At 36.7% G+C, this 27,186-nt stretch overlaps 1 protein-coding gene across 1 annotated transcript; it reads right to left on the bottom strand.

Annotated features, from left to right (window-relative positions):
• Positions 1 to 1,928: 1,928 nt before the first annotated feature.
• Positions 1,929 to 25,787, bottom strand: LOC129235096 (dehydrogenase/reductase SDR family member 11-like). Its single transcript, XM_054868775.1, has 3 exons — positions 25,678 to 25,787; positions 21,339 to 21,489; positions 1,929 to 2,159 (listed from the first exon to the last, which is right to left on the bottom strand). Exons 1-3 carry the CDS (start codon positions 25,785 to 25,787, stop codon positions 1,929 to 1,931), a joined length of 492 nt encoding a protein of 163 aa, XP_054724750.1.
• Between the last annotated feature and the right edge of the window lie 1,399 nt (positions 25,788 to 27,186).

The raw sequence follows: 27,186 nt of genomic DNA on the forward strand, positions 1-27,186 counted from the left end.
CTTGAACAATAATATTAAAGAGGTCGAAACATAGTTCAAATGAAACGCTCTTGAACAATAATATTAAAGAGGTCGAAACATACTTCGAATCAAACACTCTTGAACAATAATATTAAAGAGGTCGAAACTTAGTTTAAATGAAACGCTCTTGAACAATAATATTAAAGAGGTCGAAACATAGTTCAAATGAAACGCTCTTGAACAATAATATTAAAGAGGTCGAAACATAGTTCAAATGAAACGCTCTTGAACAATAATATTAAAGAGGTCGAAACATAGTTCAAATGAAACGCTCTTGAACAATAATATTAAAGAGGTCGAAACATAGTTTAAATGAAACGCTCTTGAACAATAATATTAAAGAGGTGGAAACATGGTTCAAATGAAACACTCTTAAACAACTACAATGAAGCAACGAAAAACATACTTCGGAAATAACTCTTAAACAACAACAGTGGAAAAAAATGGCTCAAACGAAATAGAAGCACTCTCAAGCAACAACATTAAAACAGCAAAAAAAATATATGTAGTTCGGATGCTGTTCTTGAACCATGGCTACCAGCTTGTGACCTGCTTGGTAGCCATTCTTGAACCAACATTATAGCAGGAAAACCGTCGTTCAAATGAAACTCGTAACAGCTAGCGATCCTAAATACGGAGAGATTGGACAACTTCGGCGGCCATCTTTTGTCCTAAGATGCTCACTCTCCGTAGACCGTAATGCATCTTCTTCCCCAAATATCACTGTAAATTGTATCTAAAAAATTATAAGCTAGTTATGATATCATGAAGGCAAATGTGCAGATCACAAATATCTGTTTGTTTTCTATCTTTATGAACAAATTTTTGAGAAAAAAAATTTCTCCGTACGCGCTATGACGATGCGAAACGATTGGTGCCGAATTGTCAGACTTGGAGCTCACTCCGTTTAATGAAAATACGAAGAGAAAAAAATCAAACTGTTCTTTAAAGATTTCATATCCTACATCCCGTGGGAAATCTAAAAATTCACACAGCGCAGCATTTCGAGCTGACAACACTTGGACTAAACATGGCGGAGATCGGTGCGCCGTTGTCCAATCTTTCCGTATATAGCATCTCTAGTAACAGCAACCAGGGCCGTAGACAGGGTGGGGGCCGTCGGGATAAATCCTCCCCCGAATTTTTAACCTTTCTCTAAAAAATAAAGAAACGAAGACTATCTGATAAAAATTCTTCGATCTACTCCTCCTGCACTTGACCTTCTTATACAAATCTTCTTTTCAGTCAGACCCTTTCACCTTCACACCCACATACACATATAAAATAAATTCAAAACGTCCTAACTTTTTTGCACCTTGGTTCTTTCCCAGAATGTTAGTGATTTTTATTACAAAATAACATTTTAAAAACATTCTTTGTTATATATACTTCAACAATACTCAAGAAATTTACATGATCAAAACTGCCATTTTTAATCAAATCATACTTTTGATTAAATGCGTAATTTTGTAGATCAGCCTTTAAGGGTGGTTTTTTTTTTTTTTTTCCAGGCGGCAATTGTAGATTGCTTTTCAATTGTGAATATTTTCACTAACTTGCTCGAAAGTTTTTCTAAAAACCCCTGTTGCGTGCATTTGTAATTGTAGACATGTAATAAACACTGTATCATGTATTATAGACGGTATAAGTGCAGGCAGTTAGTTCTCTTATTTTGTCGAGTCTAAATATATAATGAAATTTTTGAAGTAGTTAATCAAAATAATTATTAGAAACTAATTTTTTAATTACATTTCAGTTTAATTTTTGCAAACAACATAATAAACATAATTTTTAAGCGCTATTTTTCCCCATTGCATATCTGGAACAATTTCTGCCTCCGACCACGTGCATGTCCCTCCCCCGAAAAAAAAAAAAAAAATATCCTGGCTACGGCCTTGACAGCAACATTAACGCGACGATTTCATCTTTTTCCGTGGATCTTCCGTCGACCTCGGCAGCACGACGTAGTCTCTATTGTTGAGGACATCTTTCCGGGACAGTTTGAGGACAGATTCCACAGCCGATGCGATGCGATGCGGTCTCAAACATTCCACCATTTGCTTCAGCTCCTTCAGAACCTCAGGCTTTTGGAGACTCGTGTAAGCGGTTTCGTCTTCTGACAAACCTGGACTGATACCCTGAAGAAGAAGAAGTGAGAACTTGCCAGAGTAACAATAGAACTAGAGCGCACGCTAAGGTTGCTTTTTGGGCCGTGGTAGCCCGATCGGTAGAGTGTCGGATTCGGGGCCGTAGGGTCCTGAGTTCGAACCTCGGTGGTCGAAGACCCACCGTCGTCATTAAAGGGGGACTGGGCGACGTTAAATATGCTCGCGGTCTCAATGTCCTCCAAGTGAAACGATACCTCTGGGGGTGCTAGCACCAGGTAGCTATTAGCTCCTGGTCTAGTTCTAAATTCTCATTAACTGTTCGATCCGGCGATGGTACTGCCATCTATCGGTATATAAAATAATGGAGACAAGGCACTTAGTATGCAGTCCTCGACATAAATACAGTTGTAGTCAGTTTTGACTCTGAATAGGAATAGGAATAGGAAGGTTGCTTTTTGGTTGTAATGATGAATGCGGTTATAACCACCACTGAGGGGCGCACAGTGGGGCGAAAACGCCAAAAAACGCTTATAAGTGGAATTTTTTACTATATTACACCAATTGAGGATCAATAAATTTGCACAGGCCTACCTTTTAGGCAATCAGAACTGGAATTTTACAGCCCTTCGTCCACTACAAAGCTGATGGGGGCCTTTAGAAAGTTGAAGAACCATGAGTGCAGGAATTTACAAAAAAATGCGTTTAAGCAGTCTATAATTTTTTTTTCTTATTAAAGGCATGTATATTTAATTTCTCTCGTGTCCAACGGTAGTAATAGGACGAAAAAATGAGTAATCGAATTCTCAAACCGAAAATCGGTTTTGATCAGTACCGAAAACTTGGGGCTTCAAAGTTATTTTTTTTAAAACACTCTACAAAAAAATGTCCTCTTATGTCCTCTTAGAAATTAATATTAATAAGTCATAAATGGGCTGTAGAAAGACCCTGAAAAGGAATTAGCTGCGTAAACTTGCGAACTTTGGATCCTGAACCCAAACAAATCGAAAAAACTCCATAATAACATGCCTGTGTAAACAAGCAAGCGAGAGAGATTTAAAAACATTTTTAAGCGCTTTTTGGCGTTTTCGCCCCACTGTGGGGAGCCCCGATGGGCGGTCACGAGAGATCACTGAGATCTCACAAAGATTTTTCGTATTCGGCAAATTATTCATCTATGCAATGATCGATAACAGGGCTAAGTAAAGAGATATATTAGGATCTTTATCTCGAGTAACTTGTATGTTGTGAAACAAAAATTAGTTTGGAAAACCTTTGATATCTAAATGGTGCTAATTAAACTAGCACACAAAAAAATCCTAAAGAGGAAGAAGGATTAATATTAAGTGCCAATTGCTTAAAATTTGAGACACGTACATAGGCTATTTTTCTTTTCGTATGGAGTATTAATATGGAAATATAAGGTGAAGTTTCGTGATAGTAACATTATTCTATTTCATAATGCACTCAAAAGGACAAAGTAACTTATCAGGGTCAAAGATCCCAATTTCAGTATTCCTGGAGTTTTCAATTATTCCAAGAAAATGACACCAAAAACAATGAAAAATGCGGCTCAAGTCATTTCGAAACAAACTTTCCTATCAAGAAAAATATGCATGTTTCAACAGTCAAATTTATGATTGAAATCAATGATAAAGAAATTCTGTATATGACTTGTACTTGAACCGCAATTTTCTTCGTTTGTGGTGTCATTTTCTTGGAATAATTGAAAACTACGGGAATACTGAAATAGTCCTTTTTGACTTAAAAAAGTTATTTTGTCCTTTTGAGTGCATTATGAAAAGGGCTTAGTATTTTTTTTTTACAAAATCTGTTATTTTTAGGAGACAGAAATAATGCAAATTCAAATGTGACGACCAAGCAACAGGCTCTAGGCCCAGCTAGGCTAATCCTAGTCCTCAATAAAGATCAACGGCCCTCTTAAACCTATCCACCCCCTTGCTCGCCTTTTCCGGTAAGCAGTTCCAAGTGCCCGCGGCCCTAACTAAAGAAGTAATTTTTCCTAATTTCCAGGTTAGCCTGAGATTTGAATAGCTTAAAACAATGACCCCTCGTCCTGCTCTCCGTGCAAAAATTTAACCCATTAACATCTTTCATTTTCATAAATTTAATCTACTGAATCATGTCCCCTCTGACTCTCCTTTACTCCAGGCTATACATATTTAGCCTATTAAGTCTGGTATCATAATCTAAATCTGAAAGTCCCCTTACAAGTCTAGTAACCCTCCTTTGAACCCTTCCCAATACAGAAATATCTTTCCTGAGATAAAGAGACCAAAACTGAACAGCATACTGAGATCTTACTAAACTCCTATATAAAGGCAGAAGAATAGAGCCGAAGAATAGATCTAATAATTCACTTAAGTTTGCGCAGAAAAAGTTTTTAAACATTAAAAATTGAGCTGTCTCTTATTTTTCAAGAAAAAAAAAACAGTTATTTCTCCAAACTATAAAATGAATCATGGTGTCAAAAGACAGAGAAGAGTTTTCGCATAAAGACAGCTTTGTCAGAAAAAATTGTTTGGAAGAGAAGGTTAGTGAAGAAAAAATTCTCAGGTTGCTTGATTAATTTTTTTAGCTCATCTCCCTTTGTGTCACCCTTTAGCAAAGTTAGTGTACATTTCAACAGTATTAGTGAACAATATGCAGGATAGGTAGTTTTCTATAAGAACACAACTGCTGTGACATTTACTGGGTGGGCATCACTTTAGCTTCATCGGCCCCAGTTTCCCGGATGACTAAAGATCACTTTCAAAATTTTTCTTCTTTTTTTTTTCTTTTTTAAATGATATTTAAATTATTTAGTTTATAGTTGTTTATCTGGTTTTGCTTTTCTTGGAATTGACGCGAAAAATTTATCCTCGTTTTTCTTACGCTCTTATTTGTTTTTGTTATGTTGTGATAACTATTTTTTTTCTTTTCACTTATTCATCTGTCACTTATTTATTAAATTTCTCTAGTGATTAAGCGAAAAAGCAAAAAAAAGAAAAAAAGAAAAAAAAAGTGTGAAAAGTGAAAAGGTTCGGAAGATCGAAAACTGTTACTCAAACGCTTGTGGCACCATCTATGTGTAAAGGAGAGAAACATACATATTTCTCATATTAAATGGTTAGTTTTTAAAACAATGAAAATTTGTTATTCTTATTTTTACCGTTGTTGCTTTATATATATATATATATATATATATATATATATATATATATATATATATATATATATATATATATATATATATATATATATATATATATATATATATATATATATATATATATATGTGTGTGTGTGTGTGTGTGTGTGTGTGTGTGTGTATAAATTGAGACCTCCTAATATTCAATGAAGTATTAATTCAGTTAATATTCAGCTTCTTTGTATTTTAAATAAATTGTAAAAAATTGTCAAGAGTATATGGGGCAAAGTGGAAGGAGCAAAGTGAAATAGGTTGTTTCATTTACGTACTCAATCATATAATATAAATCACTTACGTTTTCATTTAATAATTAATTCATTTACATTCGTTCATTTCATTTAATAATTCACTTATTTGTTCATTCATTCACTAATTTTCTTATTCATTCATTCTTTTACTTGCTCATTTATTTTTGTTCATATATTAATTGATTTATTCATTTAATTATTCGTTTATTGTTTCATTATCTTCTCATTTATTCATTCAACCTTTTATTTGCTGATTTTTTTGATCACAATTATATTTTAGAATCGAATAGAAATTATTTCATTAGAAAAATATTTTATTTTTCACTTTGCCCCTACGGTTTCAACACAAGTTTTATTATAAAACTAGCTGCGTTGCCCGGCTTTGCCCTTGAAAATAAAAATTGTGTCAAGTGACGTATATTCAACAATGAGGCTTAGTTAAAAGAAAAAAAAATCATGCAAAATTTCCCTCCCAAACAATGACGACAGATATTAAAATACTTTTCGGAAATTAAATCGAAAAAGATGGATTTAAAAAACGTATCCATGGAAACACGAAACACAGAAATTTTGTGTTTCCGTAACTTAACGTATTTTATTTTAAATAAAATACGTTTAGGAATTAAAATGCGAAAGAAAATGGTTAACAATCTGAATGGAAATGAGGTTTTTTGGACTTTATTTAATTCGCTTGTAACTTTTTTTCTAACTGAGATAGAAGGTTAAACTCTCGAACTTAGGTCGAGTTAGATCTGGAGTAAAAAAAGCAGCTCTTTCCAATGCTGTCAAAAAGGAAACTGTGGGTCAATTCCTTCACTTTTTATTAATGGATTTAATGAAGAAAGTAGTGCCTAAATTTCAACTAAGCCTAAAAAAATTCGAACTAAAAACGCAAATAACTTCCGCCGTAATTAAGCTAAAGCATTGAAACAAATTGCGTAGAACGCAGAAATTTCTGCCCTTTACAACGATATGTAATATTAATACGTGCAAGTAATTTTTCACAACCATATTTGGGAATTTATGTGAAAATTGGGCCTAAATTGGAATAAAAAAAAGAAAACTCATCGAATTTTTTTCGAACAGGTCTGCAAACCTTTTCAGGACGTAAAGGAACAAACTGTGAAAATTTCAGCGAAATCGGCCGGGTAGTTCTCGAGTTTTGCGAGTACAAACACACAGACGCTTTTTGGAGACTTCATTTTATACTATGTAGAGAATATACAATGTTCTTTCTTTACGTACTTGTAATTTTCAAAACAATTTTCTGATTTGTTTATTTTGAAAAAAATACAGTGATCTTAGCCATTTCACTTGTCCCCACATTCCCCTATATTGTCGTTTGTTATCATATCATTTTGTAACATGTGTGAAAACGAAATCGAACTGCTACAGCTTTACATTCTTAAAAAGATGAATCGAAAACCTTACGAATCCGTCACTTTTCTTTTTTTTTTATTCACGAATCCGTCATATATATAAAGCAGCGGTAAAAATAAGAATAACAAACTTTTCATTGTTTTAAAAACTAACCATTTAATATGAGAAATACGTATGTTTTTCTCCTTTACACATAGATGGTGCCACAAGCGTTTGAGTAACTCTTTTCGATCTTCCGAACCTTTTCACTTTTCACACTTTTTTTTCTTTCTTTTTTTTTTCTAAAAATCCTTTTGCTCTACGATGATGCGACCCCTTCCTCCTTAAATAGACTAAAAATAACCTAAAACTTCTCTGGGGACAAGTTTTGAAATTGCCGAGAGAGAACATTAGACACCTTTTTGGGATGAAGACGAATTAACTTTAAAAATACATTAACGAAAAAGCCTTCGAGAGGACACATTCTCCAGGCTGAAAAGTAACAATCTTTACTAATAATAAAGCTGAAAGTCTCTCTGTCTGGATGTCCGGAGGATGTCTGTAGGATGTTTGGATGTCTGTAGGATGTTTGGATGTCTGTAGGATGTCTGGATCTCTGTGACGCGCATAGCGCCTAGACCTTTCGGCGGATTTTCATGAAATTTGGCACAGAATTAGTTTGTAGGCTGGGGGTGTGCACCTCGAAGCGATTTTTCGAAAATTCGATGTGGTTCTTTTTCTATTCCAATTTTAGGGACAAAATTATCATAAGATGGACGAGTAAATTACGAAATTATCATAACGTGGAACCGTAACATGGGCACAAGCCAATTGGCGAGACACGAAATTATCATAACGTGGAACCGTAACATGGGTACAAGCCAATTGGCGAGAAAAATCACCATACATTATTTGTAAATATACAGGCGAACCAAAAGACCTTTTGATTTTTCTATTACGGGCAAAGCCGTGCGGGTACCACTAGTGGACAATAAAGGAGTAAATAAATAACACTCCTTAGCCCTTCACGCAGGCACGTAGCTAGAACTTTGTTAAGGGGGGTTGTCCAAGGTTTCACGAACTTCAAAAGAGGAGGCATGCTAAAGCAAAATTTGTAGCTCATATTTACGTTAAAAAATAAATCCAATTAAAACTAATTATTAAAATATGATAATTAACTGAAATTAATTAAATAATTGAAATTGATAGAGCATTTATTAAAAAATTATTTAACAAAAATTTTACATTAAGTGGCAAAAAAAATATTGTCAGTTTATAAAATTAACATTAAACTAAAAGTTTTCCCATACTAAGTTTTCATGCATGGATAGAAAAATTCCATCGCATAAGCTTCCTCTGTTCTGATGCTTTGAGAATGAGTGATATAATTCCTCTATGAATAAAAAGTTCACAATAAAAGAAAATCGGAAAAAGAAAACTGTTCTATGGATTACTTGGAAAACGCAGGTAATAGTTTAATAAAATATTAAAGCTTTGTAATATATTTCAACAAAATATGTACAAGTCATTTTATTTGAAAAAAATAAAGAAATCTATATCTATCGAGTCGAATGTATAACTATGAATGCAATATAACGTAATTCCGCCACCCTGTCCGATTTGAACAAGATTTCTGACAAAATTCAACCACCCTCTCGACGAAAATATTAGCAAGGTTTCATTTAAAAAGCTTGAACTAGTTCTTTATTTATCTACTTTATAACATTCTTTTGATTATACGAAATTGAATGAAGTTTCTAATTTTATCCGTTTTCTAATTATCATTTCTAACAATCATTTAAAAACTTGAACAAACTATTAACTCTTTGATGGATGGAGACTTCCTTTGTTGCAATCATTAAAAAAAAAAAAAAAGCGTATTGCCGTTTTTTTTAAATCTTTATTACTATTTTTTTGCAAAACGAATTGGTAAAATAAGCTATCTTAGGATCCGTTATGGTATTTTTTTTTCTTTCTAATGGGGCTTCGTTAGAGGCTTTAGCCTTGTCGGACCTAGTGCGAACCACCGATATGGCATCTAGTCTTTCAAATGCTACTATTAAGGCGCGGATGTGACTGCACAGGAAATTTCGATGCCGAGTTTCCACCAGATGGAGACACTTGAGCTCTCTTCGGTGCGAAACTGCACTAGGGGTTTAATTTTGTCAAGCCAAACGAATACCTGAGAGATCTTTTACCTGTCGAGTAATGGAATGTATGGTGAATGAAATTAAGCATCTATGTATTTTTATTTTTAAAACATTTTGGAAAAAATGCAAATGATTGCTTTTTATAAATGTTTTTTATAAGGTCATGAATGATTTAAACATTATTGGCGATTTTCCTCTGATGTTTTCAATTTGATGTTTCATTTAAAAGATCAAGAGGAGGCATCGCACCCACCTATCTCACCACCAAACACGAGTTCAGTTTATTCTGCCAATACAAAAAAAACTTCTGTACAAATCAGTCTTTTTCAAATTAAAAATATAATTGTAAACAACTACAGGGAAAATGGCAATATACTCTATTACGAATTATCGTGTCAATATTTGATTATAACTTGGTTACTTTACTGTCTTTATTAGCAGTAAGCAAGTGTTCGACTCGAAAATTTCATGATTTGGAGTCAAACGTCAAATTTTGATCATTAAGGTAATCTTCGTCCCGTTTGCGATTGCGATAATACAGTAGCATTAAATTAGATATATTTCCAACAATATGTAATATGCATAAAGCTAGCCAATTTTTGAAATCAAAACTTATAGGTTTCTTATAGCCTCAGTTTGTAAATTTTTTGCTCAACAGTCATCTGATGTTCAAAAGCCTAAAGACAATCTTTTGTAAAAAAAATCTTAGAATGATTGTGGTTAAAAATCCAGTAATGATTTAAATCTACCTTCCAAAATTCATCTAACAATAACACTTCTGATTCTTTCATTTTCAAATTGGTATAACTTCCATTCTAGGAGCGATTTTGTAATCATCATGTATTCTCGAAAGCATATCATATTTTATAACGTAGGTATTGACTTTTTTTTTTCTTTCATGTGATGTTAGTAAAAGATACTCTATTGCAAGAAATAGCAAATAATTTTAACTTGAAGAAATTAAGAGTTAAAAAAAATCTAATATAGACGTGAAAAACACAAGAAAATGTACCTTGCATTGACCTTTTTTTAATTATATGCGCAGTAAATAGCAGAAACTTTCACCTAGTAATTTTATAGTTAAATGCACATGTCCGTTTTTTGTTACGTTTAATGCTACCTTCGCAATTTACTAATGATGGATGCATAGACGCTTATTAAATAATTCCTCAGTAAAAAGGCGGTAAATACTAATCAGAAAATTTATCCCAATGAAACAAATACAAATATGCTTTTCTTGAAAAACGGAACAACATCGAAGAAAGATTTTTTTCTTCAGTTAAAAATGACTAGCTGCTCTTCTTTTGGGACCATAGACTCACATTTCAGTAAGATTTAAAAGTACGAATTTCTAATAATTACTTTTAAATTACATGTGTTAATATGGCCGAACTTGCAATTTCATAAACTGATTACAGTAAAATATTCAAGTAATTTTCAATTTCATTCTTCGCTTCATAAAATTTTGGTACAGCGAAAAGTAATTTCGTTGCATCAACTTCAAATTTATTTATTCACTTATGTTCAAAAAAAAAAAAAAAAAAACGAACTTTTCAGGATTACAGTTTAAAAGTTGTAAGCTTCCGGGGAGATAAGTAATCTATTATTGTTAAAAATAAACTAAAAGTTTAAATAAGATTATTAATCAAAATATAAAATGAATCTGAAATAAATCATACCAAAAATATAAAGTTCAAAAATAAATTAATAATTAATATTTATTTTTTCTCATCCTCAATCACACGAAATGTGTAGAATTTTTTTTCCGTTGCTGTCGGAACTTAGTTTTTAAATGGGAAAACATATTAACACATAAATTGCTCGTATTGTTAAGAAAACTTTAAAAGGAAACACTACAACTTACCTAGTTTATGTACACTTAATTTTCTTCTGATTACAATTTTGTTCAAGATATGTTTCCTATAAGCGCATGGTAGAAAAAAACTGTGTGTTAAAACAGAAAATAATAGGAATTTCAATTACTAATTCACCAGGGATGCACCTCACTCTGGCTGTCCTTCGTGCACCATGTGTCTAGGAAATCAAGTCCAAACGGGAAAAGAGTCAAAACGAAAAGAAGAAAGAAAGAAAACCACCCCAATGAGACTGGGGAATGTTTGTTTTCAATTACTTTGCCAATGGCAATTTGGTGGGCTGAGGGAGAGGGGCTGAATTTCAAGGTCACAACCCAGTTGGGTTGAATTAGAAATTCGTCGTTTTCGGACGGATTCTTCGCGACACAGGAAGAGACCGGCGGCAACTGGGAACCCGCAGTTATTTCACGAGGTTCTCGTGTTCTGAATTGACTCGGACGCGGGAAAATTGTCGATAAATGGGAATATTTAAGGGGAAAATACCGGGTTTCATAAAATTTCTCTCTTTGGAAAATTTTTGTTGTCGTGAGGTGCAACAACCGAGAAGAAGCAGGCAGTGGTCTTTCGCGAAGGGGGGGGTCCGGACCCCATGGACCCCCCCCCCCCTTGGCTACGTCCTTGCTTCACGTGATACAGAGAATATTCATATTACTGCTGCTTTCAAATACTGTTTCAGTGAGAGATCATTTAGTGCTTCAAAAAAATAAAAATCCCTGAATGGATGCAGTTTTGGTAGAATGAATCAGCTCTCGCTGCAAAGAACGTGGGGAAAAGAGCAAATAACAAAAACTGTATATCACCCTTAAAGATCTTCTTTACTAATAATAAAGCTAAATGTCTGGATCTCTGTTCTGATATCTGTCGGGCTATCTGGCAGTCTGTTTCGCATATAGCGCCTTGACCGTTCGGCCGATTTTCATGAAATTTGGCACAGAATTAGTTCGTAGGATAGGGGTATGCGATTTAAAAAATTCGATTATGTTCTTTTTCTATTCCACTTTTAAGAACATTTTACCGAGTAAATTATCGTAACGTGGACGAGCAAATTATCATAACGTGGACGAGTAAAGTATCGTAACGTGGACGAGCACATTACCATAACGTGGGGGAGCAAATGAACATAGCAAATTGGCGAGAAATTCATCCTCCATTATCTGTAAATATACAAACGAACCAAAGGACCTTTTAATTTTCTACTATGGGCAATGCCGTCAAGGGCGGATTCAGGGGAGGGTCAAAGGGTCAGCTGACCCCCCCCCCCCCCCCCTCAGTGACAAGAATTTTATTATTATTCAAACTTCAAATTTTTAGGTATGAAACACTAATACATAATTATATGGAATCAATGTTAACCTTTTTTTGCTTCATTCTGTAGGGTTTTTCTTCCCAGTACGTCATAATCCAAAGGATATGACTGAGTTCGTTTACTTTTGGCTACTGCTATTATGTGGGTTTTGTTCATTTTCAAAAGAACAATAACCTCAAATTAACTTAATGTTTTTCCTCAGCACTATTCTATTTCAAACCATACGTTGTGTGTTCCATAAAATGTTTATGTAAATCTATGCAACTATTTTATACAGTACACTGTTAAAACTACAGGTTGCGTTTGGCACCTTTCAGGGGTGAAAAGCTTGTTCACCAGCGACACCCAATATGGAGCCGAAATGGCACCTCTTTTTTGGGTGAAAAACAGGCACCTTCTAAAAGATAGGCAGCTGGGGTGACCAGAAAGAACCTTCTGAGAGAAAAATGGCACCCTTACTAATTTCTACTGTAGATCCTACTCCTCCCTCTTCTGTATTGTGTGTGTTTTTGAATACAGTTGTGTAGTTGTTATTTTTTTTTACATATATCTAGTTTTGATTCATGATATTCTACGTTTTAGACATTTTTCACATTGAATTAAGCACTGGAAAAGATTAAAACTTGTAATTACAGCATTTGATCATATTTCAGAGCTTTCAACATAGTTAAGAAGCGTTGCTTTAATTCATCTGATCGTGCTCTAACTCAGTGTTTCTCATCAACTCTGGGGCCGTTAAAAACGTGTCAAAAATTCTGCGTATTGATGATTTTTTTTCAGTAATATTAAAAATAAATAAAACACTAAATATCCACCCCCTTTACTTGGTATCAAAGAGCTGTTACAAATATATTTAAATTAAAAGACTAGAAGTTTTTCGCCACTTTTAAAAACCAAAAGAGATTTCTAACGCTATATTATCGGCTTCACAAAATAACACCAATTAGATAACCGCTAACAGGAAATGATTCAAACACTTGAATGAAAAAAAAAAAACACTAGACGGAACGAGTTTTATTTTTTAGTTCATTTTTTCCCGCTTGCTATTCTGTTTTATAATCTAAGAAGCACAAGAATCATTTTTTTTTTCATTATTTCATCTCACTTGTTGATTACATCTTACTGTGGTCAATAATGTGGTGGTTAAACGTTGCTTATCGAGTACTCAAGAAAATAATGATAGATATTTTTAGTATCGGTTTGAATGTTGGAGATAGCACTACAGTAACCGTTAAACAATAAAAACCAGTAAACGTACTTTTAAAAACACTTTTAACTATGTTTGAAAGCCCTGAAAGCTACAAAGTGATCAAAAGCTGTACTTACTTGTTATTTTGGAGATGAATCCTCGAAACTTTTATTCCTAGAAGAGTTTTAATCCAATATTTTACTTAATTCAATGTGAACGTAACATCGAGCTACTTATCCTGCGTCCGCCATATTGAAGTGGTTGAATGAATGTCGAAGTCAACGCGCATGCGTAACGATTCATTCTGCGATTGCCTGCTGTTTTTGCACCCCTGCTGCGTTTCCTGGCTAGTATGGCACCCTTCGGTACCATGCCTTCACCTTAGGGGGAATATATTCTCTCGTCTGGAACCCCTGGTTTTAACAGTGTAACGTGATCGGCCTGCCTGCCCAATGAAATATGATTTTAATGAAAATGTGGGGCAATATGATCCATGGCACAGGTAACAACGGTGAAAAATTTAGGTGGAGAGGATGATTTGAAAGGGTTTTCATCTCATTTGGTGGTGGGTGGGTTGTCGTAGGATATGAGGGGGTATGCCCACACCCTTGGGGGGATGGTCACCCCCTTTAACTGATTTTTTTAAACGGTATAGCAGACTGACCACTGAAACTTGACCCCCTTTCAAAAAATTCTGGATACGCTCCTAAAAGCCGTACAGGTACAGCTAGTTTTTCATAAATCTGATTATTAATAAAAACGAGAAAGTTTATGTGTGCCTTTTGACGTGACTGTTAAAAGATTGTCTTCAAACGTAGTACAGTGGACTCCCTCTATCTGAACACTCTCTAATTTGAACACCCCTATGTTCTGAACAATTATTACCTCTCTATGTACTGAACATGTTCACGACCGGGACTTGTGAATTCTTATGAATCAAATTGGAAAGTCTGAAATACATTCATGGTTTAATCACAATGATTGAACGGCATTAAAGAGAAAATGGAAATATAAAGAAGAAAAAATATTTTCCTAGATATTACTGCATCACATAAAATCACTCAGGTGAGCAATATGAGCCTGAAGTTTCTGCCACTGAACTATATTTCAAGAATCCAACCACTGTATCAAGTTGAATTCAGGACCATTAAAGTACTTTCAAGCGAAATGCGGCTGAGAATCACCCGGAAACATTTTCACTTGGATAATAACAATGCAAAAATAGATTTTTTAAAAAAAGTTTTTTTTTTTTTTTTTTTTTGAGCAATTACGATTGCTTATTGTTCTCACTTGACTGTTTTTGGCGTCCCAACATTTTATTTTCAAACCGCCACCCTCTGCAGCATCACCGTCGACCGGGTCTTCACGATGCTGCTCCTATAGCGAAAGCCGTCTCCAGGTTGCATCCATGTCCTACACATACACAACTACACACACACACAAACACATACACACACACACGCATACACATACACACACGCTTACATACAGACATCTACACACACCTACACATACACACACATACACACAAGTAGCCACACTTTCATGCCTGCACACAGACACAAACACACATATCCTTCCCCCCCCCCCTCCACACGCACATTCATACACACAACTACCCACACATTCATGCCAGCGCATAGACACAAACACACATGCCTACATACACATACCCCTACCCACAAACACACATACCCCCACACACAAACACACACGCCTACATACACGCACTCGTGATTGCGAAAAACATAATTTGAATTCAAGATGTCAAAATTCAATTTTTTTTTTTCAGGTATCGTACCGAAAGCTGTCTTGTAATATTTTATAGTTGAATGTTACATTACACTTTTTAAATTAAAAAAAGAAATAAATAAATACAAGCGTTTAGGTCCTAGTGAGGTGCGAATTACTCATTGTACTAGTCACCAATCCAAAATTCAGCACCACTATCTCAGTAATTGGTATAGCACACTGGGAAAAGTACTGGACATAGTCCACTAACGCAATTGAATGCATATACTACATGCAGTATCCAGTCTCCCTCCTATAATGAACACCTTCGTAATCTATACAATATTTTTCGGTCTCATGAGTGTTTAAAATAGAGAAAGTCCACTGTACTATAAAAAGAGATTTTAACTAAGCTAAATATTTCTTATTCTTTCTTTTTTTACATGACTGGCAACATGATGTCTTAATAACCGGGAATTGATTGCGACTAAAATTATCAATAAATAAAACATTTTTTTCAAGCACATTTATTTTAACAATGATAGACAAAGGCACCCCCAACAGTACACCCTTTTCTTTATATAATTTTAAAACCACAAACCTAATCCCAACTTCGTAGTTTGACAGAAAAATAAAAACTCGTTGTAGTTCGCTGGAAACAAAGAAAAAATATAGCAAGCTGTAAATTACCGCCGTCAAGCTGCGGCAAAGGTAGAACTTCAAGCATATACCAACAGCTTAGTAACGACATCCAGAGACTGGAGTTAAGAGTTTGTTATGGACTTATCACTACGGAATAATCACAACCAATCTGAAGTCAGATGTCTATTCATTGAAGCTGGGATTACCGTCCTGCCAAGGGCGCCCATATGCAAAATTGTAAGGGGGGGGGGGGCTCACAGGGGCAGATTCAGGGGAGGGTCAAAGGGTCAGCTGACAACTCTGTGATAAGAATTTTACTATGATTGATGTTAAACTTCAATTTTTTAGATCCGAAAAATTAGTACAGGAATAAATGTTAACTTTTTTTTTTTGAGCAATCACGATTGCTTATTGTTCTCATTTGACTGTTTTTGGCGTTCCTATCATTTTATTTTCCCACCGCCACCCTCCGCACCATCACCGTCGACCGGCTCCTCACGATGCTGCTCCTATAGCGAAAGCCGTCTCCAGGTTGCATCCATGTCCTACACACACGCCCATACATACACAACTACACACACACACACAAACACATGCACACACATACACCTACACACACCTACACACACATACACAAACACATACACACACGCATACATACAGACTCCCACACATACACACACAAAAACATACACACACACACATACACACAACTACCCGCACATTCATGCCTGCACACAGACACAAGCACATATGCCTACACACATATACACATACCCCCCCCCCCCACACACACACACATTCATACACACAACTACCCACACACTTATGACAGCACACAGACACAAACACACATGCCTACACACACATACACATAACCCCTACACACAAACACATACCCGCACACACAAACACACGCGCCTACATATACACACACACTCGTGATTGCGAAAAACATAATTTGAATTCAAAATGTCAAAATTCAAATTAATTTTCTGATTTTTTTTTACTTTCTTACTTCTGTTAGGCGTTTCTTCTAAGCGAGTCATAGTTCAATGGATTGGCTGAGTTTGATTACTGGGCTATATTGCTATTTTGAGTTTTTTGGCCATTTTCAAAAGAAGCAGTATGATCCATGGCGCAGGTATCGACAAATTTAAGGGGTGGGGATGCAATTTGAAAGGGTTTTGATCTCATTTGGGGGAGGGGTGCTCCGTTTCATATGAGGGGTGCACCATTATTCTTGGGGGTATAGCCACCCCTACTTAACTGACACTTTTTACATAGGAGCTATAACATGCTGAAGCAATTGAAACTTGACCCCCCTTACAAAAATTTCTGGATCCGCCCCTAGGCTCAGATATTTTCCCCATGGTTTAGCAGGATATTTTCACAATGGAAACTGATTTCAGTGCAGATTAGAGCTATTAAAATTTGACATTTTTAATAACTTATTCATTAACGGCTGGAGAAGAATTTGTTTTTAGATTTTTGCAAAGAAAAAAGCATTAAAAGCAAGGAAGTTGTAATTTCTAGGGGGGCTTGAGCCCCCACTTGTCCCCCCCCCCCCCCCCACCATATGGGCGCCTTTGCGTCTTGCTGGTAGCTTGAAGAGGTTTTTCGCCCCTTCTTCTTTGTCACATTTTACATGCATCAACTTTTGGAGAGGGAGAGAATAGAAGAGACTACGTTCATTCACAACACACACAAACTAATTTATTTTCTACACACGGAAACAGTATACATGATGGGCAGCCAATTTGCCCTTTTTCCCGAATAGCGGTCAAGAGATATGCCATAAATTTATCCCGCTATTCGGTCAGGAGATTTTTTTGCAGTCATGCCTTCATAACTGCCTATAGCCATATGAACTCAGGCGCTCTCATGCATCTGCGCAGTAGGCATTCGCGTAAAGCCCCATTGCGCAATTATAGAGATCCCGAGTTATTAATCTTGGGATCCCTGTCAAGTTTTACGCAATGTAACCACGTGGAGCATATAATTTCTTACATAGCTTTAATCAACATCAGTTTGAAGGTGATCCCAACTTCAGTGAGAAGATATGTGCCTCTTGCCCGATGTGACTGAACTCCAGACTGATGAGTTTACAAGGACAAAACTGTAATCCCTGAACAGGCCCAGAGAGAGGCCATGTTAGCCTAGTTGGAAACTAGATGGCCGGACCTTAGGGGGAAGGGGCGACACTAACGCAAAAAAAAAGGAAGAAAAAAAGAACGAAAAAAAGAAAGGAAGAAAGAAAAAGCGGGGGAAAACTCCGAATAAGAGAAAACGTAAAGATTAAGTAAAATTTGTACTCTTTTGGTTTTTGCTGTTGTGGCACTAAAAATAGAGTTAATTGTTTTCTAGTAAGTAGTTTTGATTTTTTTCTTCCCTCTTCCCCCCCCCCTTTTTTTCTTCTTTTCTCCCATTTCTTTTCTTTCCCCTTTTTTCTTCTTTTCCCCCTTTTCTTTTCTTTCCTTTTCTTCTTTTCTTTTTTTTGGGGGGGGGGGAGGGGGAGGGAGAGCCCCGGCGACATGACTGACATCTGACTGATTGGATCTCTTGTCTCTGAATGACGTAACTGGGCTGTCGGTGTGTGTTTGAAGAAATATAATGCTCTGTATACAGAATTCAAATGTGAACTATTTCTCTTTTTAAAAAGGTTTGTCGATGTCTTCGCGTTTCACTTTTGGCCAAAGAAGACCGTCTTGATTTCCAAGCTCATCCGGGTTCTTCAGAACGTTTTCGACGGCCTTCGCGACGCATTCGGGGGTGAGAAACTCGAGCATGCTCAGCATTTGCGCCCTGGTGCGGCTGTTTTCTAGTGTCGAATAATAGAGTTCACTTTCCGATAAACCAGGAATAATACGCTGCAGAATCAAAAAAGAAAAAGACAGAAAAATTGTTGTTTAAAAAAGGCTTTAGATGGTAGCAGAACGTCTGAAAAGTGGTAAAAGCAAGGTTATCAGTTCACATTATAGGTTTAACAAAGCACTCAGTGTAAAACTCGCAAAAAGTATGAAATTTCGGGTCCAAGTAGCCCCACTTAACGGTAGTCTCTAAATATTAAAAGAGCGTAACAAAAAAACAACAGTGTGCACCAAAAGATCAACAAGAACTCTTTAAATGGCAACAGAGCATGATCGTCATTTCAGAATTTTTTAAAGTGGAAAATGTTCAGTGCAAGTTTTATCGATAAACAACAAAAAGCACAGGGGACCCCACCTAGAGGGGGAGGGTTATGGCGCAGACTACGCCATTGAAATTGGGGGGTTTGTTTTGAGGGGTATTTTTTCCTTTTGAGAGGGTCTGTGCGATTTTTAGGGGGGTTCGCCCTTGTTCTTAAATGGGTGGGCACCCCTGAAAACCACACCCAATTATATGTAAAAGCATTAATTTTTCAAAGCCAGAGGGTCAACTGACCCCCTCCCTGACTCCCCCATATATATATATATATATATATATATATATATATATATATATATATATATATATATATCAGTGGCGTGCCGCCCATGTACCAGAGGGACTAGGCTGGTCCCTTAAATATTTGCCCCTTCAAAAAAATTACCTTGCAGAATAATTTATTAAGAAAAAACGTGAGCAGAAAAACAAGTTTATTAGAAAGCGCTACTTTTACTGCCCCTCCCTCCCTTTCTCCCCTGTGTGCGACGTCTTAAATGGACTTGTCCGAGGGACTAGCTCTTAAGAACCTGTTCCCCAGATCTCATATAGCTTTGTTAGATCCTTGGCGTTCGCTCGAAAGCTTACTTGATTATTTCACGCATTTTTTAAACCAACGGATAAATTTTTGTTTCCGTACCTAGTGTACAGGTTTCTATGTGAGCTTCAGGAAGCAACAAATTCACTAGTCAAAGTTCATTTCCTGCGTCCATTGTGTTTTTCTTTTATAATGGAAGGGGACTCGGTCGAAAAAACAAGTCCCCAACTGGACGTAGTTGAGGAGCATGCGCAACAGCACAGACTGCCCCGGAGCTCGAAAGAGAATTGCTGCGTGCTGGACGTTCGCCCAAACCGTTCGTTCGGAGCTTTGACTTGACTAAGAGAAAGCTCAAATACTTTCACAGAGCAGGCCTACTCCTGACCTAGCAATATCTGCGAAGCTAAAAAATTTCAATCGGCATTTTAAGAAAGATTACTTTGAGACTGTTAATTGGCTGACTGCTTGTAAGTCAAGAAAAAAATTATTTTGCTGGCCCTGCGTCCTTTTTGAAAAGGAAAAAGGCGTCTGGAATGCCAATGGATTTTCAGATATGAGCAATTTCCACAAGGCAACGATTCGTCACGAAAAAACCCAAGGACGCTACCAAGCCATTACTCAGTTGAAAACTTTTGGTAAAGCTCGAATAGATTTTCATCTTAGTGAGCAATGTTGCTCATCAACTTTGAAGCATAACACTGAAGTTGATAATAATAGGGAAGATAATATATCTATAAATATTTTTACTTTTGTGTATCGTAATTTACCATAACCAACTAGTCCCCTAAAAAATATTGATCTGCACGCCACTGATATATATATATATATATATATATATATTATAAAATGACAACAAACACACCAAAAGGTCAAAATAGGTCACGAAGAGGGCAACAATGCACATCTACAGGGAAACAGTGTGCACCAAAAACTCAATGAGGAGCTCGTATTTGGGGAAGGGGGGGTGCACCAAAAAGCGGAGCACTGATAAAGGGGAATACGCTGCACACTAACAGTGTATTTAATTCCCGAGATATCTCTGACTGACCACCATCAGTTAAGACTAAAACGCTCGCTTAGAAAATGTATCCCTCCCTTTCGGATTACTTAATTTCAGTTACTCAAAAAAAAATAATAATATTTTGAATTTTGACCTCTTGAATTCAAATTATGTTTTTTGCAATCACGAGTGTGTGGGTGTATGTAGGCGTGTGTGTTTATGTGTGGGGGGTATGTGTGTTTGTGTGTAGGGGGTATGTGTATGTGTGTTATGTGTGTGTAGGCATGTGTGTTTGTGTCTGTGTGCAGGCATGAGTGTGATGAGTGTGTGGGTAGTTGTGTGTAGACATGAGTGTGATGAATGTGTGGGTAGTTGTGTGTAGGCTGATGAGTGTGTGGGTAGTTGTGTGTAGACATGAGTGTGATGAGTGTGTGGGTAGTTGTGTAGGTGTGTGAGTGCGTGTAGGTGTCTGTATGTATGTGTAGGTGTCTATATATGTTTGAGTGTGTGTATGTGTTTGTGTGTGTATGTGTTTGTGTATGTGTGCGTAGGTGTATGTATTTGTGTGTGTGCGCGTGTGTGTGTAGTTGTGTATGTATGCGCGTGTGTGTAGCATAGGGATGCAACTTGGAGATGGCTTTCGCTATAGGAGCAGCATTGTGAGGACCCGGTCGACGGTGATGCTGCAGAGGGTGCTGGCGGGAAAATAAAATGATAGCACATCAAAATAGTCAAATGAGAACAATAAGCAATCGTGATTGCTCAAAAAAAAAAAACTTACTGCAATTCTAATGGAGAACTCAAAATCTTTCAATTCTTCCCTCAGATCTTCGATAATGCCTCCAACCATGTATTTGGAAAATCTGTAGAAGCGCAGTCCCGATGATACGGCATCCAGTGGTCCGGCCAGGCACAAAGTGCGGGAAAGCAGACTGAAAAAGTGTGAGTCAAAATTTATATAAATGACCGTGATCCACAGGCAGAAGTTAAATAACCAGCAATGGCATTATCACTCGCGAATGGTTCAAGCAACTTTTACTCAATTTAGAGGGGGGAAATCTTAGTTACGGTGAATGAAAGAAGTGAACTTTGTGAAACTTGGCATTATATTTACCAGGGGTCGTACTCGATTTCAGAAATAAAATGAAGGAGTTTTGGAGGAGTTTTGAAGGAGAAAAAGGAGATTCTGAAGGAGTACTTTTGGGCTATCCTTAAATGGAACAGCCCAATGGAATAACACTTTTTTTTTAAACACATTCGACCCCCTTCCTCCTTCGTCACACTTTACCTTTCTCCTCCTTTTGTCACACGTCATATTTTTCATGAACATATTGTTATAACTGTGATGTCACTTTTTGTCCCCCTCTCTCTCCCCCTTGTCATTATTTCATGAGTCCGTCTCCTCCTTAAGACATGACATCACATGTGGGTGACCTTTTTTACTACATCATAACTATGATTTACTAAACGAAACAATTGTTTTTTTTAACACAACCACTTAATATGGTAGATCTGCTTATGTATTTTTAAATATTTAAATAATAATTAGACAACCTGACGTTTGCTACTATGGTGGAGGGAATAACAATCATCATAAAACTTTATAAAATGTCCAAGCATCATTTAAGCATGGTTAACTTCACATATGAAATGTCTTAGTCATCTAGTAGTATTTTCACCTTCAACTTTTATGACTCAACTATAATCAATTTTTTAATCATATCTTTATGAAAAAATAAATACTATATTAAAATCACCCTTGTGATGAAGTTAGCTGTCGATCGAAGTATTTTAAGTTACTCTCATAGAGGAAGATTATGTAGTCTTGAACTAAAAGAGAAGGAGTTTTGAAGGAGTTAAAACCAAAAAGAAGGAGTTTGAAGGGCCCTTCAAAAAATTTTCTAAATGGAGGAGTTTTGAAGGAGCGTACGAACCCCGTTTACGTATTACAGCATGTCCCCGTTCAACTTGCAAGACCTTTATTTTCGCCATCGTTAGCCCTATAGATGCAAACTTCCAATTGAAAAATGATCAAAATATTATGCAGAGTTAAAATATCAAAAGTTTGAAGCGAAAAAAAAAATAGTGAAAAAATACGAAATGTAATTTTTATATGGTCCCCAAGTCCACTACATAGCATTCAGGGAAAAAAGATTTCCTGCAAAGCAATAAATCACATATATATGTCTCAGTATTACACTTATCACACGTTTTACGAGTTCCTTCCTTTTCTACCTTTAAGAAAAAACAATAAACAGAACTTAATATAGAAACTTGAAGGACGAAGAATAGTGCGGCTGTTTCAAGTGTGCTCAATTTAGTGAAAAAAAAATGAAAATCTCGCACTGACTCTACTTCCTCCAATAACTTCTGACTAGAAAACAAGGTGGGGTGGGAGAACTAAACTTGGTCATATTGGCCCAACTTCTAGAGGGTACAGTACTGGCCCTCTCCAAAATTGAATATTATGTACGCCATGGTACCACTTACTGGTTTAAAAATGCAAACTGAAATTTTCGTGATGTTTCACGGACAAAAATATGCAAAATCATTAATATCGTACTTCATACTATAATATCGCCCGTCTAAGTATGACGGGTGAAAATTGCTTCTCCATTTGAACAAAGCAATAACCTGAAATACACCGCCAGCTCAGTCAATTCCAGCCGAGGACTGCCGTTTCGTGCTTATTAGCACTCATCAGCCCGGCAAAGGATTGACTGAGCTGGAGGTGGAAAACCTCTTAAGGAAGCCAAGAGTGCCAAACAAACTGGCAGCTAACATAGAATTAGCGCAGACCAGACGAGTGACCGAAACAACGGTTCGGTTCAACTCGAATTTTGAAGGCAAAGGCAGGTATATTCAGTAAGTAATTCTGTATTAGCTGCCAGTTTGTTTGCCACTCTTGGCTTCCTTAAGAGGTTTTCCACCTCCAGCTCAGTCAGTCCTATGCCGGGCTGATGAGTGCTAATAAGCACGAAACTGCAGTCCTCGGCTGGAATTGACTGAGCTGGCGGTGTATTTCATGTATTTCTGCCTTAGCCCTGGCTATAGGGCGGTAATTTACTGAATAAAGCAATAACCTGTTTGGTGATATTTTGATAGTTGAAATTTCAATCCTAACTCCAGTGGAACAACCCTAAACTCCAGTAGGTAGCGTTCATTGTTGACCCCTTTTTTGTTTCTTTATTCCCCTGAAATGACAGTCTTACCAGTAAAACAGATAAGTAACCGGATCCAGTTCAGCCTTGTCAAAATAAAGCATTTCTCTGCATGTCAAACAATGCCAAAAAATAGTATCAAATTATCATGCTATGGCGCGAGTTTCATTGTTTATGATGTCAGAGCGTCACTCGATCAGTGAATTCACTATTATACACTGGTGGACAATAGCTAAGGACGGATGGCACTGGAAGCGTTAGCCACCACCAAATGGAAGGCGAGGAAATATGTAAATTAGCAGAAGTTCAGGACATAGACGTGTTGTGAGTATGCAAATTTTAGAATCACGACGTTACTCGTCACATGATAGCGCTGATAAGCGATAACAAGGATTGAGCGCGTGATGACCATTGTGTTCAAAAGCAAAGTTTGACGGGAAAGAATCAATTGACGAACTGGCATTTTTCGGTATGTCTTCCCGACATTCCTTAGATGATTTTATGGGTAGCCATGTGATTGGCAACATCGAAGAAAGGCAGAAAATTTTAGATGTTGCCAGGGTGTTCGACGTCAGCCACAGGATTGTTTCTAGAGTTTGGAAATCATTTCAACCAAATGGAATGTGTAGCAAATGTCACGAGGGAGGTCGTGTACGCAATACGACGTCAGCAGAAGATTGGTACTTAGTGCTGGCAACAAAAAGGAACCAGCGCCACACAGCTACAGAGGTAGCAAAGAAGTTTCCTGTTGCTACTAGCAAGCAAATATCCCGAAAAACTGTAGCCAGACGTTTAACTGCAGAAAGAATACAATACGCCCGTCAGCTTGTTTTGTACATCCCATTGTATACAAGTCAGTGTTTTGCTCGTTCGTAATGATGTCTTCAGCATCCCATTTGGAGAGAAGTCGACTGGGCTTGTGTACTATTCTCAGATGAAAGCAGTTTCAGTCTGTCGTCTAATTGTGGACGACAACTAACCTGGCATGAGAGTGGCAAACATAAAAGAAAAGGACTAGTATCCTACAAGTTGTGTCATGTTTTGGGTAGAATTATGATCAATGCCCGTACGTCACTTGTGTGCTTCCAAACAAGACTATGACGTCTAGTGATACATTAATGTTGTTCTACTGCCTCCTGTTCACGTGTTCTGTAGTGTTGCGGGAGATAAATTTGTTTGCATGGATGGCAACGTAATATGTCATTAACAATCGCCGTACAGGAGTGTCTAGATCACTCAAAATATTCAACCCATCGGATGGCCAGCACGTTCTATAAATCTGAATCGTATTGAAAATGTTTGGGATGCTTTGGGGAGCAGTGTTGCTGGTCGACAACGCCCTCCAATAAGCAAAAACACCCTTATCCGTGACTGACAGAAGAGCGGGATAAATTACCCCAACAGCTGTGGGATAATGTTGTGTAAAGCATCACGTGACGTGTGGAAGCTTGCAACGTTCTCCATGGTAGCCATATGCCATATTGACATCTTATGCCGGAATGCCTGAGGGCGGTAATTACATTTATTCATTTTTACGTATTCAGCCCAAAATGACCATTTCGACGTTTGAGCACTTTTCAACGCCTTCTGGATTTCAGCGCACAATAAATTATCGTCATTGTAATGTTCTAAAGTTCTGGCATTAGTTTATTTCATTTGACATCGAATTACACTTACTTTTTTACACGCTACATAGCCTATTGGAATCGGTCCTTAGCAATTGTCCGCTAGTGTGTATATATATGAGGATTATAATCCGAATAAAATGATATTGACAGCTGCGAGACTGGTTTACTGACAGTGGAAAATAATAGCTTTTGCTACAACAGCTGGAGAAAATATTAAACATACTGAATTTGAAATTTACAAAATTTCTGCCTTATCGTGTCGGATATGCTCAGCTGAAAGGTTTTGAACCAGATCAAGATGAATACTGAAAAGAAGACAAGAATAATTTACCTGCTTACGTGAATGATCTGGCCATCTGAATCCTCTTTTTTTCTCATCAGTTTTATAGACTCCTTGGCGCAGATGCAGAAAGCCAGCACATTTACCTGAAACAACGTCATCTTAACCAGTGAACTGCACGAATAACGTAATAGTAATGAAAATTGGTAGTCATCGGAAGAACATCTTGAGACATAGGGAATCGTATGTAATCAACAGCTGCAAAAGACTTTAAACGGGGAAGAGATAAAAGATTTCTTGTAACTTAACTTTTTACCGACATGAACAATAACACAAACCTTTTTCTTATTTTGAAGCCCAATTAAACTTTTACAGACTAGCCAAAATTACTCTCAAACAGGCAGGGCCGCCGAGAGGGCAGCAGGGGCAAAATCCCCGGGGCCTGGCCCGAGAGGGGGCCTGGGGGTCTCCTCAAAAAGGGAAAAAAACAGAATAATTGCTGGTAACTAAACATCTTTACGGTGTTGGAAAAGCAAGAACATATCTCATTTAACATTTTCGCGCATTTATTCAACATCTGCATGTTTACACGACCAGTAGAGGGACTACCGTGACGAACAGCGCGCGCTTCTTTCGTCGCGCGCTTTCCTCTTTTTACCCGGGCACCAAGGGGGTCTCGAAGCATTTCTTATGGGGTCGCGACATTATCCCTATATTTAAAAATATATCACTGCATACATTAAAACTTCAATAAGTAGTCACCCGTTTAAGTGGTCACTCCGCTTAAGTTGTCGTTTTTCTTTGGTCCCGACAAGGTTTCATTCACAGTAATGTAAAATAATCCTCTTTTATTGGTCACCAAATTTAATTTTACCCTGGTTAACTAGTCACTCAAAAAATGTTTTCTAAAATTCCCTTTTCTTATCGGATCATAGAAAATAGTGTTAGACTTAGTTTAAATGCTGTGTGATAGTCATTTTTCCTTGAAATCTCGCTCCTCACTTCTGGTCATTCAAAGCACACTTCTTGCTGCGACTCTGTCTAGTACCAAGCATATGAATCAAACTCCATCCAGCAAGACAGACAAAATTTAATATCTGGAGAACGTTTGTTAGTATTTAACATTCGTTCAAGGTACAACAGACGCAGAATTTAAAACTTGAAGTGTGTTAGAAGACAAGAGTTATTTTCAGTAAGCAACAACTTCATCACTCAACATAGATAGATTGTTTTAATGTACAGTAAGTACATTAAAATAAGTTATCATTAAATAATGTATAAGTAAAATAAAATAAAATTAGGTAACTATTATGAGTGTTTTTCCCTTTTTAAAGTTTCCACTAATTTATAGACATAGATTACACAAGCTTTTGGTTTTTCTCACTGAATTCTACAGCTTTTCATGAAAGTATTTGCAAGACATTTTTTTCTTCCTTAATTTCCCACTCCAGATATATAGTCACTCCGCATAAGTGGTCAAAATTTTTTGGTCCCTCGTGTGACGCATTAACAAGGTTTTACTGTATTTTGAAAGTTAAAACACGTAGGGGGGAAATAACA

This window comes from Uloborus diversus, chromosome 2, assembly GCF_026930045.1.
Source record: "Uloborus diversus isolate 005 chromosome 2, Udiv.v.3.1, whole genome shotgun sequence".
Lineage (NCBI taxonomy): Eukaryota > Metazoa > Arthropoda > Arachnida > Araneae > Uloboridae > Uloborus > Uloborus diversus.